The sequence below is a fragment of the Exophiala oligosperma genome (genome assembly GCF_000835515.1).
Source record: "Exophiala oligosperma strain CBS 72588 unplaced genomic scaffold supercont1.10, whole genome shotgun sequence".
Classification (NCBI taxonomy): Eukaryota; Fungi; Ascomycota; class Eurotiomycetes; order Chaetothyriales; family Herpotrichiellaceae; genus Exophiala; species Exophiala oligosperma.
In genome coordinates, this window is record NW_015622827.1 from 791,469 (window position 1) to 805,598 (window position 14,130).

The 14,130-nt window shown below is 49.7% G+C and overlaps 7 protein-coding genes across 7 annotated transcripts; 5 read left to right on the forward strand and 2 right to left on the reverse strand.

Moving 5' to 3' along the window:
- Positions 1 to 55: 55 nt before the first annotated feature.
- Positions 56 to 1,950, reverse strand: PV06_09460 (uncharacterized protein). The gene is made up of 2 exons (XM_016410913.1): positions 1,757 to 1,950; positions 56 to 1,676 (listed from the first exon to the last, which is right to left on the reverse strand). The coding sequence occupies exons 1-2, from the start codon at positions 1,932 to 1,934 to the stop codon at positions 1,198 to 1,200; spliced, it is 657 nt and encodes a 218-aa protein (XP_016258720.1). The 5' UTR covers positions 1,935 to 1,950; the 3' UTR covers positions 56 to 1,197.
- Positions 586 to 1,119, forward strand: PV06_09461 (uncharacterized protein; the record flags this gene model as incomplete). The annotated part of the gene is made up of 1 exon (XM_016410914.1): positions 586 to 1,119. The coding sequence occupies one exon, from the start codon at positions 586 to 588 to the stop codon at positions 1,117 to 1,119; it is 534 nt and encodes a 177-aa protein (XP_016258721.1).
- Positions 1,951 to 2,166: 216 nt separating the features above from the next.
- On the reverse strand, positions 2,167 to 4,271 carry PV06_09462 (uncharacterized protein). Its single transcript, XM_016410915.1, has 3 exons — positions 4,086 to 4,271; positions 2,531 to 4,032; positions 2,167 to 2,482 (listed from the first exon to the last, which is right to left on the reverse strand). The coding sequence occupies exons 1-3, from the start codon at positions 4,086 to 4,088 to the stop codon at positions 2,359 to 2,361; spliced, it is 1,629 nt and encodes a 542-aa protein (XP_016258722.1). The 5' UTR covers positions 4,089 to 4,271; the 3' UTR covers positions 2,167 to 2,358.
- A 470-nt stretch (positions 4,272 to 4,741) lies between these two features.
- On the forward strand, positions 4,742 to 6,076 carry PV06_09463 (uncharacterized protein; the record flags this gene model as incomplete). The annotated part of the gene is made up of 1 exon (XM_016410916.1): positions 4,742 to 6,076. One exon carries the CDS (start codon positions 4,742 to 4,744, stop codon positions 6,074 to 6,076), a length of 1,335 nt encoding a protein of 444 aa, XP_016258723.1.
- A 393-nt stretch (positions 6,077 to 6,469) lies between these two features.
- PV06_09464 (uncharacterized protein) lies at positions 6,470 to 7,946 on the forward strand (the record flags this gene model as incomplete). Its single annotated transcript, XM_016410917.1, has 2 exons — positions 6,470 to 7,724; positions 7,780 to 7,946. The coding sequence occupies 2 exons, from the start codon at positions 6,470 to 6,472 to the stop codon at positions 7,944 to 7,946; spliced, it is 1,422 nt and encodes a 473-aa protein (XP_016258724.1).
- Positions 7,947 to 8,138: 192 nt separating this feature from the next.
- PV06_09465 (uncharacterized protein) lies at positions 8,139 to 10,236 on the forward strand. Its single transcript, XM_016410918.1, has 2 exons — positions 8,139 to 8,804; positions 8,909 to 10,236. Exons 1-2 carry the CDS (start codon positions 8,292 to 8,294, stop codon positions 9,242 to 9,244), a joined length of 849 nt encoding a protein of 282 aa, XP_016258725.1. The 5' UTR covers positions 8,139 to 8,291; the 3' UTR covers positions 9,245 to 10,236.
- A 1,128-nt stretch (positions 10,237 to 11,364) lies between these two features.
- On the forward strand, positions 11,365 to 14,115 carry PV06_09466 (uncharacterized protein; the record flags this gene model as incomplete). Its single annotated transcript, XM_016410919.1, has 8 exons — positions 11,365 to 12,130; positions 12,207 to 12,331; positions 12,419 to 12,589; positions 12,669 to 12,765; positions 12,860 to 12,951; positions 13,230 to 13,508; positions 13,629 to 13,857; positions 13,982 to 14,115. 8 exons carry the CDS (start codon positions 11,365 to 11,367, stop codon positions 14,113 to 14,115), a joined length of 1,893 nt encoding a protein of 630 aa, XP_016258726.1.
- Positions 14,116 to 14,130: the final 15 nt, after the last annotated feature.

Consider the following 14,130-nt stretch of genomic DNA (forward strand, 5'->3'; position numbering starts at 1 on the left):
AAATTGAGATAGATACAGTGCCCTTGCGAGTACAACGGGGATTCTCACTCCCGTTGCCATTGACTTCTTTCAAGGAGTACTCAGGTAAACAGTAGACAGCAAGCCATGGAAAATCATCCTGCCCCGGAATATCTTGACCAATTCTGTAGGCATGCTGTCTGCAACATTAGCACAGATACAAGTGACAAATGTTACAAAGCTCAACCAAGTAATAGGTACCACATATGCCCATCTACCTAGGGAGGTACCTGTCCATACCTGGACAAGTCTGTTGCACAAGTGCCCATCAAACAATCACCTGTTGCAACGTTAGGCGTCACGTCGTCATCACTTGCTTACACCCATGTCCATCATAACTCCATACCCCATATCCGTATATACATCAACCTCCATCCAAAGACACCTCGAATGCGGGGGAAGTGTTCTCGACCTGTCTGGGATTTGTGTCGAGATTAGGCTCACCAGCTATCTTGTGGCCGACCACAATATTTCCAACCAACTACTTGATACAAATCTTCGAACTTCTATATGTCCTCTCTCGGCTGACACCAAGAGCACCAGCGTACCGTCTGGAAATACTTCTAAATGTTGTTGAGAAGGACCGACACTGACGCAACGTCGGCGGCGCGGGATGTCGGTGGACAGCTGCACCGAAACAGTCAAATCGCCGACTCTCAACGACCACTGACATGCATGTTTTACTTTTTTGCTTCCCAGATGAAGCGCAACATTCAACCAGCAGACCGAGATCTCGTCCAGAGAGGAAGACTCCCCGATGAGCCAACCCATAAATTGGACACCATGGTCGCCCGTTTACGCATGCAGGCAGCGTTTTCACCGCATGTCACAAAGTTCGAGACGTATCCTGTCGAGATTCCTGACCCTGCCCCGACGTGGCTGAAACGTGAGGCGCGGCCGTCACCCGAAGAGATCCATGACACTGTGATGTTGATGAAGTTCCGGAATAAGCGTGCCAGAGAGGAGTGGATCGCGACCAAGGAGTGGCAGGAGTTCATGACCAAGACCGAAGGAGAGCAGGTCTTTCGCAGGATGCCTCATGTCCGATGTGCCAGTAGCTTGAGGGGCTTGATGGATCCTGTAGATATCTTGACCGCCTGAGAACTGTGGGACCATGATCAATGGTTTTTCCGAACATCGATATCGCAAGTCAACTTTTGCACGGCATCAAGTCATCTTTCAAAAGTCTTGAATGCCAGTCTCACCCTGCAATTCCCTGCCTCTGCCCTGACTTTGTGAGCTGCCTTGGTCGGATTCGACGAGGAACTCGGGTTCTTGTGCGTCAAAATACCGGTCTTCCGCGTCCTGCTCTTCAATCGCCCTGTCATCGTAGTCGGGATTGTCGTCTACCGTCGAGTAGTCAAAGTCATCGTCGCCCCCTCGCATGAATCTGGTTTCCATCTCCCATCGCCACCGCGCTTGTCCGTCCTCCTTGTTCGCGGGCACTTCGTCGCGCTCTTCCGCCAATATCTCCCCATGAGGGCCTCGTTTATAGGTGAAGATGCTGTTGGGATCCGGGTGTCGTAGAGCATCAAGTTTGGCCTCGCTACGGTAGAGGTCAGCCTCGAGGATACCAGAGTAGCCTTTCTGTCGTCCTTCGGCCTCGCGTTCGGCAGGGGTCTGGAACCTGCGTATCAGGCGGTCATACAACAAGGGATCTGCGAGGAAATGTCAACAAAAAACCTACTGTTTGAGGAGAAGCAGTCGCCCATGGACCACCTCAGGTAGGCAGCCGCACCTGCGAGCTCAAGCTGCGGGCCAAAGTAATCCGGGTGCGTGTCCAGATATCGCTTCCGACGGTTTTTCACGCGGATCTGGTCCGGCACAGCGGATTGATTGGGCGCGCTCTTGGCCACGGGGAACACATCTTGTACATTACGGATGGGTATCCCAGTACCTTCTGTAAAGCGTGGCATTCTGGACCGAGGGGTGGACAACGCTTGAAGAAACAATCGTGGCTAGTATCAACAAAAAGTAATAGGCCGAGATACCACTTGTTCGGCGGCGGAGTTTACGGTGACGCAATAGCAGAGTACACGCCCCAGGCTCGCTCATGGGGTTCTTTTCAGAGTCGGAACTCACAGCATATTATCATACGAATATCACTTGTAAAGCTGACTATTCCTCCAAGAAAATTGCTGACCCTATCAGGCTTTCAAGCTATCAATTCATCTAACGTCGTCTTCGCCAGTATTACTAATACTCGAAAATAGTATTAATTCTGGGTGGGCTATGAAAGCCTCTATGAGATGATCATATGTTTTCCAAATCCATATCATTGATCTCGTGATCACAGTGTGCTGAAACTCAAGACATTAAGAATTCGTAGCCATCATAAACTCATCTGAACTCGTTGCTCGGGAAGAATCGAGGACCTCCGTACCCACACGGAAGAATGGCCTGGATATCAATATTCTTACAGTTGTTTGGCGCCCAAAGCTTCATCAAGATAAAACGGCCAGTCCTGCGTCTTCGTCAGTATGGAGGCCTTTGGTAGGAGTAGAAGACTTACAATGGAGGTTCAAACTTGACGTAAGCACTGGACTGTCCTTGACTGATATCGAACCTGGCCGGCGGCATGGTACCAGGGTTTGAACTTCCGGCCGAGTTGTTTGCTTCAGGTTCGACTCTCGAGATTTTGGCCATAGAGTCGTCAAGAAGACTCCTAGAAGGACTAGATGGGTCGATCGTTGGAGAGATGGGCTCAGACTGATAGGCGCGAAATCTAGACGTACGTATAGAACTTCTCCTCTGTATCGAAAGTCGACTTTCAATGGCATCGTTATCAGGGCCAGGATCACGCTCTGTCAAAGATCTATCGTTGTAGTGAGGCAAATGTACTGATATCACATCTGGGACCTGGGTTTCATGATTTGGCGGATCTTCGTCAGCGTGTTGTTCAGCATCGTCCCAGCCTTCGGATTCGCCCGATACAGAGCCATTGTCAGGTGTGCGGTAGGTCGGTCTATATCTGTCAACATAGGATCTCAGTGAGTACTCGTCGTCGTGCCACGGTCGTGGTGAGGATGGCCCCTCGACTTCCTCCTCGTCCTCTCCGTCAGGAGAATCAGTGTCTGCGCGAGTATTCCGTGTGGTATCCGCTTCAGGAGCAGCATCCTGGCCAATGAGATTCTCAGGATACCTCAAACGATACCGCGTATGCAACGGTGATCTCGTCGAGTTCATATACTCACGAGAAGGGCGAGTCACTTCGCGCAGAGGTCTAGACCGATGATCTTCTGGGTCTTCCACCAAATCATACTTGGCGGCCTTTTCGAGAAGATTAGCTTCATCCATAGCAACAAATATGAGTCCAGTTCGTATGGGAGCGTCAAATCCCGCTCTAGGCGCCCTGATAACGACCTTTGTCAAGGTGAAGGGCATTCCTCCCACATGCTTGAGTAAGAGGTCGCACTGGCTGCTCTTTGTACAATACACTCTGGAGTCGTCGACAAGGATATGCTGTGGATATGAGTGGATAGGAATTCGAGGATCAAGATATTCCCCTCCATCGCAGACGGCCACCTCCATTCGTAACAGGCCCGGCACAACCTGTCCGTAGTGACCGTAGCTGAAAGTCCTAGGCTCGTCTTCGTAGGTACCATCATCAAGTTTTCTCCGCTTTGCCGTCAATCGGTCACCACGGTCATTGTTGGACTGTGACGAAGAAGCCATGGAAGATCCAGACGACAATGCCCTAGTCCACTGACCCAATCTTTGTCTTTGGTATCTCTGCAACCGCTCGCTAGGACGAAAGGCCCTTCTTCTACTACGCACCAGACTGGAAGAGTTGCCAGGCTGTGGTAGATCTTCAGACGTCGAATATGAGTCGTCGTCCAGTAGATGTGCTGTTTCCATATCTCTTCTTCTCCTTTCATGATGTACCATCTCTCTATCAATTGCCTCGATCGCTCGTTGGTGATCAGTGACCAGACTTCGTTCGGAGCTGAGGAGATTTCTGAGATTTTGCAGTCTTGTGGAGATGTCAGACCACGGGTTGTTGTCGTGATCAGGCTGATACATATGTTAGCATAGGGTGATTGCCAAACAACTGGACGTCGTCCTACCATCTTTCTCGAACACAGAGGAGTAAGAATCAGAGACGAGTGCAAAATTCCGGAGGGCTGAAGACAACATGCACCAAGCCTCCCAGTATCTCGGGCGGTAATTGTAGTTGAATTTGACTGGTATTTGATATTTGTCAAGTCTTGTCCGAACAATTGATTAAATCAAGAGAGGGTTGTAGTCGGAAAGTCTCCAGTCACGAAGCGAAGAAGTGGTTGCAGTTCTGCCAATCCATTTAGGCGTCTGCCAGTGCCCCACGATTTGAACGCTATTCAGGGCGGCCGGGCTAGTGACGGCATGGCAAAGGGAGCATCCGGGGAATGTCCAGCAGCCTCGTTTACTCACCTATTTAACAGAGTGATAGGGGCGCCCGCATGAGGCTAGTGAGCCTAGAGTGAGGCTGCTGCTCCAACTGCGGCGTCTCTACAAGCAAGAATCGCCCTGCGTTCACTTCTGCTTCATTTACCTCACTCGTAATTTACTTGGGACGGATCTCTTTTCCTTTCTCTCATATCTCTCTCGGCCGACCTCTCTCATAGTCTTTCCTCTCTTCCTCTTTCTCCCTATCTCAAGCTTGCGCCCGACTTCCTCACTCCTCCAAGCTAGGTATTCTGCGCTTGCATCGATCAAGACCTCTTCCATTCCATGCGCCTATACCATGGACACCAATGGTGCCGGTGAGCCAGCCCAGGCCACAAATCCAGATCCTGCATTGCTTGCTATGAATGCAAACATGCCTGCCAATGCCTCTCTTGAGCATCTCAATGGTCACGCGCAAATGTTCGACCCCTCCTTCAGCAATATTCCTCTTCCTGACAATGGCATGCAATCTGGGCTATTTGCGACACTGCCTCAACAGTCGATCCCTGCTGATGAGGTCGCGCTGTATGACAGACAAATAAGACTTTGGGGAATGCAGGTACAAGAAAAGCTGCGGCAAGCAAACGTACTCCTCATTGGGATGAAAGGACTTGGTGCCGAGATAGCGAAGAATCTTGTCCTAGCAGGTATCGGCATCTTGACCATACTTGATCACGAAGTCGTTGCAGAAGAGGATCTAGGAACTCAATTCTTCGTCGATGAGACTCAGATTGGCCGAAACCGAGCAGAGGCAGCTCTACCGGAATTGCAGAAGCTCAATCCTCGTGTCCAGTTGTACATCGACCCCAACCCTGTTGTGCTGAAAGATCCCGTCTATTTCCAGTCATTCGACATTGTCATCGCGACCGACCTGATGACGGACGTCATTACGCTGGTCAATATGTCTTGTCGCCAATTCAACCGCAAGTTCTACGCCGCTGCCACTCACGGTATGTATGGATACATATTCGCCGATCTCGGTATTCATCAATTCATGGTTGAGAAGCCGCAGAGCAACAAGCGGGCCAAGGCGGGCGACATGGAAACATCTACGAGATGCGTTTTGAGTGTCGACTCAGAGACGGAAAGCGATAAGGTCACCGACATGATCACCTACAGAGAGACATACACGCTCTTTCAACTCGCCAACATGTCTCCGCTCCCATCACGAGACAAGAGCACTCGGCGAAAGTTGACGCGCATTTCTCCACTTCTGTCGTGCATGAGGGCATTGTTCGATTTCCAAACCCAGAGCGAAGGTCGGCTTCCAGGACCCAATAGAGTTGACTTGGAACTCTTCACCAAACTTGCCAAACAGAAACACATTGAACTCGAACTACCTGAAGAAACCCTGCGCGCAGAATTCTTACGGAGCTTTTTGCAAAACCTTGGTTCTGAAATTAGCCCAGTAGTTGCATTCCTTGGTGGCTTTTTGGCACAAGATGTCATCAATGTGCTGGGACAAAAGGAACCTCCTCTGCAGAATTTTCTGCTCTTCGATGGTGAAGACTTTGCTGCGACTCAGTACAGCCTTCATCCTCACAACGATGATGCGGTTAGTATGATGAGCACCAACGGTTTGCCGATGATGCCAGGAACCATGCCGGCGGCAGATCCAATTCCAGTGGCTTGAGATACCAAGTCAAGAGCGATATCAATGTACATTACAGAGTACGCGGGAGACTACTTTCAACTTCTGCCTGCCAACTGCAAATGCCTTGGGCAGCGGATGGAGATAGCCAATAGAAGCCCGCCTTGGCATTTCTTGCTTTTTTGCTGGGAAAATCTTGGAGTTTTGAGGACCTGATCAAAAGCATTTGGCGAGATGCACCTGATAGAGACAGATGGCCAGAACAAGCACGATGATTTATGATATTGGGCACGGGCTGGAGTTAGAACTGGCACTTTTTTGGATAGGTGATAGGGTGTTGAGTCAGGTTCCAGTCGGATTCCTCTGACCCTTCTCGAAGAACTTCATTACAAGCCCAAGACCACAAATATCTGCTTCGTTGAGTGTCTTTTAACGATGACTTCTAGTAACTTTCCCACTCGATTAGCCGACTTGTCGTTGAACGATGCCAGCATTCACCCGTCCTTTTATGCCAACATTAGATCTCTTCGCAAATCTGTTCTTTCCGTACCGCACCGCTTAGCATCCATTTTAGCAGACGCCGCATTCGCCAAACAAGTTTCCGAACATTACAATCTGCCCCTCGTAGCGAATGAGCGGTGTGGAAGCTGGTACATCGATCCAGGAGACAAAGTGGGAAGTGCGTACTTCAAAAGCACCGACGGTCATCATGGGCAGTGGTCGTTCTCGCTCCGACGACTCAACCTGCAACTGTTACCTTTGCTGGCAAAACACGGTGGAGCCGTGGTCGTGGATTCGACGAGGCGAGGTAAGAACTTGCCCGACGCATTCAGCAAGACCGTACCGATCTGGGTGTCCGTCATCAACAGGACGCTGTTCCCTGAAATTCCGGACGCCCACATCCTCCAGCTTCCTCCAGCTCCAAATGACCTGGGACGTTCCGAAATCTCTCAAATCGAATCTAGACTCGACATGTTTGCAAATTCCCTCCGAGAACTTCAACTTGACTTTGTGGCTCTCCGGAATGAGTTGGTGCACCCGATTCGATTACAATGGGCCATCAACGGTTCGTTCGATGTCGATGTCGATGTCGGTCCTGATGCAGAGGTCTCCACAATGTTTCCCAAAGAAGCCCACCAGCTTGTGCTATGCAGTGCCTCGCGTCGTGTCCATGGAGCCGAAATCTCCGAGGGTGGCTACATTCAAGGGGCCGGCGATGACAGTGAGGGCTGGAGCTACGGTCTCACAGCCCAGGTATTCTGGAGGCATCGACAACTCCTGATGTCTACATCTGAAGAAGAACTTCCAGGACTTGTTGGGAAATTGATGGAGGATGATCAAGGGATTAGTCGGAACAAAGATGAAGGCACAGTCATTACTCCGACAGACAGTCTTTACATCTGTGCAGGCACAGTTGTTGGCAACGAGGATGATACCTACGACCTCGTCATTGATTGTAACGGCGACGCTGAAAGTAACGCAGTCAACCCTGAGACCATCGGTCTGGCATGTCGTCTTGGGAAGCTTGGGAGCAAAGACCTTCGAGAGAAATTACCCATGGTTGCTGAACTTGTCAAAGATCGACTCTTGAAGGATGACCACGCTCGGATTCTGATAACCTGCACAACGGGCAAGGACCTGAGTGTGGGCGTTGCGGTTGCTCTTCTTTGTCTCTACTACGATGACACTGGTGAGTCACTCATCCCCTTTTTGTATACCGGCTTGAGACTGACTATTTCCACAAGGCCACGTCAAAGACAATCTCAGGACGGGAAAGCCTGAGAAGGTTGATAAACTTCTTGTCAAGCAACGTCTGGCATGGATCAGCTCTGCAATCCCGGGGGCCAATCCTTCGAGGTCAACCCTGCAGGCAGTCAACTCCTTCTTGATGCAACGGCCGGAAGGATTCTAGAGATGATAGTAATTTTCCTATCATAGTTCAGTGATCCTCTCGGGATCTAGGTGGCGCCCTAGAGAACACTAGAACTGATACGCTTAATACTGTAAGTGGTGCGGGAATAACGTATGCATTCAGTTAGTGGGGGGCTTACGGATAATCGACGCGAAAACACAATCCCTAGAAATAATTGCATCATAGAAAATTGTTTCCCCGTCTGGGATTCTGTACTCTGTGTCAACTACGACCGAGTGACCAGGTGGTTGTAACTGTACCTAGTCACAACAATTGTCTCATACACACTGCACCATTCCGGTATACTCTCATATCTGTGGCTGTATCTGCCTTCCTGACCACACCATGACCTCGATCACGATCAAAGACACCCTCCCACTCCCCAATTCCTCCGTCCGCATACCCCGCCTGGGCTTCGGCGTGTACCAATCTTCGGCCTCTGTGTGCGTACAATCATGTCTGTCGGCCATTGAGGCAGGTTACCGACACATCGACACCGCTCAGTTCTACGCCAACGAGGTGCAAGTGGGCGAAGCGGTGCGCAAGTGCGGCCTACCTCGCGACGACATCTTCGTCACCACCAAGATCCTTTCCGCAGGCGGGACCGTGGAAAAGTCGTATCAAAAGTGCGTGGACAGTGTGAACAAGATCGACGGTAGCGATGGCCATGTGGATTTGTTCCTGATACACAGCCCCAACGCCGGCAGCAAGGCCAGGAAGGAGATGTGGCAGGCGCTGGAAAAGCTGTACGAGGAAGGAAAAGCGAAGAGCATCGGCGTGAGTAATTTTGGTGTTGGTCATATCGAGGAGATGAAGAGTTATGCAAAGGTTTGGCCACCGCACGTCAATCAGATCGAGGTGAGTACACATGTCCATTGCTTGAGATTCATAACAGGCTGGGAAGAGAGATATATAGAGAGAGAGAAACTGACTAACGTTTGATTTACCTGCCTACCTATTAGTTACACCCTTGGTGCCAGCAGCGTACAGCCGTCGAGTATTGCCACAAACACGGTATCGTCGTCGAGGCATACTCGCCTCTCGTCCGAAATTACAAGGCCAATGACGAAACCCTCGTGGGCCTGGCGAAGAAGTACAACAAAACCACAGCACAGATATTGATCAGATATTGTCTTCAGAAGAACTGGGTACCTCTACCCAAGAGTGACAACGCAGATCGGATAAAGCAGAATGCCGACGTGTACGGATTCGATATCTCGGCCGAGGATATGAGGACGTTGGACTCGCTGGATCAAGGAGATGCTGGTGCCATTGTACAGGCCGTGGACAATTCGTAGCCACGGCTGTTTTGTTTTTTGGTGTTGGTGTTGATGTTGAAGAAGAAAAAGGCGAGATGGCTTTGTTTTGAATTTGAACCTAGTACCTGAAGTAGGTGCTTGATTTCACAGGTACTCGACTTCACTACCTGTGGGCACCTTTCACCATCGCCCTCCAATGAGCCACCCAGAAATAAACCATCACTTTATGTTTTTGAAGAGTGAAATTTGTTTCTCAATGGCGAGCCCGCTCGACCTCTCCAGCCCCTTCGGCCGTGCACACTAGACAGACCAGGATCAGGTCACGTCTAGACGGAGGTGATTGCGAAGTCCTGATCCCGGCAACGGGCGAATGCGATAACGGGCTAGACTCCTCGTGAATTGACCTAACGATGGGGGAACCATTCAGCTGCCATTCGGAAAAACCGAGTACCCATGATAGCACCTTTGAAAAGAAGCTCTGCTTAGGCTTTGTTACCTCACTCCAACGCCTGGACCTGATCAGTCCAGGGTTTCGGGGCAGAGTTTTTGTCATTCGACTAATTTTTTTTGGACGGATTACTTTTCGACTGGATTGGTTGATTCACATTCAGGAAAGGGGGTTCGAGCCCTGTTGTGTTCGATTCATTCACGCGGAGCCTTTTCTGTTTTGTTTTGTTTTCGTGTCCAGGGGCTGCGAATCCTATTGCAACTTCACTGCCTTTGATCTCGGGTTCGAGTCTTGTTGTGTTCATTTCTTCACGCGAAACTTCACCTCTTTTGCATCTCAGGGGCTCGAGTCCGTTGCAACTTCACTGATTTTTGGATCTCGGTTCGAATCCTGCTGTAGTCACTCATTTACGTGCAAATTTTTGTTTCCTCCTCGATCTCAGGGGCGTCGAGTCCTGTTGTGTTCATTCATCACGCGAAACGTGCTTCTTATTCTTTGGTCTTGGATATTCACTCATCATGCGAGTTGGCCCAGCCGAACGTCAATCTCGTCCAGGACCAGCTCAGAAGGCTAATGAAAGAAGCCACCTGCCATAAAAAGAAGTTGAATATCAGCGGGCTGATATTTCCCAGGAGTTGATGGGGCTGAGACATTCCAGGAAGGAGCAAGGCCACGTAGAGACGTCGGGTTTGACTGCTATCCTGGCCGGTGATGATGTCCAAACTACCAGGCAGTGTTACGCCTTAAACAGTCTTGTCGAGGTGAGATTATGTCAGAGACTATCTTGCTGTTTTTGCATTCTTCCCTCTGAGGACTGACCTCGAGTCCGCGCCGGGGCCCCAGAACATCGCATCCGTCGAATTCCGATTCTGAAGGTTACTGACTGTATCGTTGTTACTGTCAAACCTGGCCTTTGGAGTTCCGGAGTTGAAGCTACGGCTTACTGAAGGAATGGAAGAAGTTCGATACTTCGGAGATGTTGAAATCAACTCGGGCCGAGACGCAAATCGTGGCTCAAAAGATGCAAAGCCAAGAATCCGGGGGGAACGAACATGCGGGGGGCCGGTTCATCAACATCAACACGTACGCATGTTTTGTGATCGTACTGAAGTATCATGAGAGATCGAGAATGTGATGATGAAAAACCGTCAGAGGAAGATAATAGCAAAGCCATTTTGATCATGTTGACTCTTCCCTAGAATCTTGACTCGTCAAACGGAGCTGGAGATCTTGGAACGATGACTTTCCATCACGGACTCTCGCAACACCCCTTCTCTGTAATCTGATTACACCGGTCTACGAGGCTGAACTCGACTCTGGGAAATATCTCCAGCATATAGGAAATACAAGGTAAAGAAATGTACATGTGTGATCGCATAGTTCGGCGAACTCGTACCTACACTACTCCGTCTTCCCCCAGGCCCCCCGGGCTTACAACTTGCCCAGATCTCGGGGTCCATTCGACCTGGGGACAATATGGAGAAGTACCCAGAACATCCCCGGACTCTGACTGTCCATGCTGCTTTGTACACCGAGACTGCGTCTCCATGGCATGAAGTATTCGATGCCCTTTAATTCCCTGATACCCCACGAGTTCGATGGCCACAACCCGCGCACCTTTTCAGGACACACAAGATATAAAACTTGACGGATCGTCAACCAAAACTGTGCGCACCCAGTGCTGTTACAAGACTTATACCCATCCGAGACCATGGCAGCCTCGGCGCTGCGACCAAGTCAAGAGGAAATGACCTTTACACTGACTCCGTCAGACACAAAAGCAGCACTAGGATCAACCTCGAAGAGAACCCCAAGTGTTCCCCTTGATCAGGTACCAGGAAAGTTACCTGAGGTCCAACTTCCAGTCGATGTCGATGTCGAAGCAGTTGCTTCTGAAGGAGTTGCACGACTGGCCACGCTGAAGCAGGACCACCTCACGACCGGTGCCATATGGAGAGATCTCTACGCTCTCACAGGCCTCCCACGAACACTCATCGGTAGAGATAGACTGTTTACAGCGTGGAAAGACCTGAACCCCGTTCAACGCCCTGCAGATTTCTCACTCATACCCGGAAGCGCTCGAGTAATGAGACTCTCAACTGACATAGCCTGGGTCTCGGCGTCTTTCACTTTCTCCACGTCGGGCACTCCAGAGACATTATGTTCTGGAACCATCGGTCTCATCCCAGATTCAGACACCAAAGGCACCTGGAAGATTTGGCTTTTGACCACCGTCCTAGAGCGACTCAAAGACTTTACGAGTCCAGACTCCCTTCCGGCCACCTTGGCCAACGGCAACATTTATACCGGTGACCGATCAGGTGAATCCGAGCCGTATGAATGTGTCGTGATTGGAGCGGGTTTCGCTGGTTTGTGCTTGTCGGCTCGTCTGCACGCTCTCCATGTGCGATACATTACGCTGGAGAAGAATGAGAGGGTAGGCGACAACTGGCGACAAAGATATGAATCGGCGACATGTAAGATTTTCCCACCCATCGCTATCAACGCATACATCAAGGAGGAGATTGTACTAAATTTGAGCCCAACCGACAGTCCATACTGGTCGACCCATGAGCGATTTTCCCCTGGGAGGTGTTTTCACAGAAGATGACCCGTACTATTTGAATCAGAAGGATTTAGCAAGAGGATATGAAACCTTTGCTCAAAAGCATCACCTGGTAAGAGAAATCACGATCAACGATACATCTTGTCTTTCTTTCCGTTGGGGGTGATTCAAGATAATGTTACCAACAAACTCGATACAGAACCTTCAGAACAACTCAACCCTTAGGACAGCTAGCTGGGATGAAGATGGAAAGTTATGGACACTCCGCATTCTCTATGGTTCTCGAGAGACAGAAATTCAGACGCGCCATTTTGTCCTCGCAATCGGTGGTGCGGGACAGACTCCCAAGATGCCTCATTTGGCAGACAAGGTCGGTCTCTTGTACTTTCACTCCATGTGAAATGAGAATCATGATTGCTGATATATTCTCCTCTTGTACTTGCGAACAGGAGAAGTTCAAAGGTACAGCAGTTCATTCTGCGAGATACAAATCTTCAAAAGGATTCGCTGGCAAGAAGGGAGTGGTGGTGGGCACTGCAAACACGGGTGAGTGAGCCTTCATGATGATATATCCGAGCGTCCACGGCCTGCTCCTCATGAGTGACCAGAATATACCAACTAACAACATGGGTAATGTCAGGACATGATGTCGCAGAAGATATGTTGGCAGAAGGACTAAGTTCTGTCACCATGGTCCAACGTGGTGCTACTCGTACGTTAATGTTCATCTTCGTTTAAGCTGCAGGTGGCTTACAGATATCCCAGACTTTGACTGACTTTTTGTGACCAGAGATATACCCTGTTGAATATAATAATGCTTGGTCTAATGGTACATTGGCTGCTTGATATCTGCATATTGTCCGCAGTGCGCATCGAACATGCTAACTGTTTCACAGTCTTATATGTACGTTTCCTTTCTCTATTGACTGTTTGCAGTTTCACTCCATTCCACTGAAATGGAGAAGCAGGCAGGCAGGCCTGAATCATATCTTGCAATTTTACTCAAAGAGTTTCAACAAGTTAACATCAATGTTCTGTTTTCGCAGAACAAAGACATGCCCATCGAAGTCTCTGACCGTGGAGCAATGGGTCTTCCGAACGTCATCATCCGTCAAATGAACAGACTCGGATACAAGACGTTGTCCTCCCAAGAACCCAACAGGTACGATGCACTGGAAAAGGCGGGGTTCCGCATCGACAGAAACGTCGACATTTGGAAGATACTCTGTGGCAAGCAAGGCGGGCACTATGTCGACGTTGGCACTTCGAAAAAGATTGGGGATGGATTGGTGAGTTCGGCCACTCTCTTTTTCCATCCACCACGTTGTATCCAGTTGTACCTGTACAATCAATCGTACTCTTGTCGCGAGATCCTTGTGGGCCTTGGCGGACTCTAATCTTGGTTACAGATAAAGATCAAAAACGACTCCTCCTTGGTTTACTTTGATGAAACCGGTCTGGCCTTCAGCAACGGAAGCAGACTCGATGCAGACCTGGTGGTGTTTTGCACCGGGTTCGAAAACGACGTCCGAGAGCAGGCTGTCAGTATCGTCGGTCCGCGCACCGGAGAATTGTTGGACGACTATTTCGACACGGACGAGGAAGGGGAAATTATAGGAGCATGGAGGCCTCATCGCCGTAAGTTTTCTCTCTACAGTCTCCGGACTTGCATGAATGAGGATGAATGGCGTCATTACCCATACGCGATCGATTCCATAAAAGTACTTGCTAACTCGCCCCTTTCTAATTTTGACCTTCATAGAACAAGGTATATGGTACACTGGTGGCGGTGCGCATCTTGGTCGATTCTTTTCTAGGTTTTTGGCTCTTCAGATCAAAGCAGATGTCGTTGGGACACCTTTGAGTGTTTATAAACAAGAGACTTTTATCAAGTAAAACCCATGTTACGTA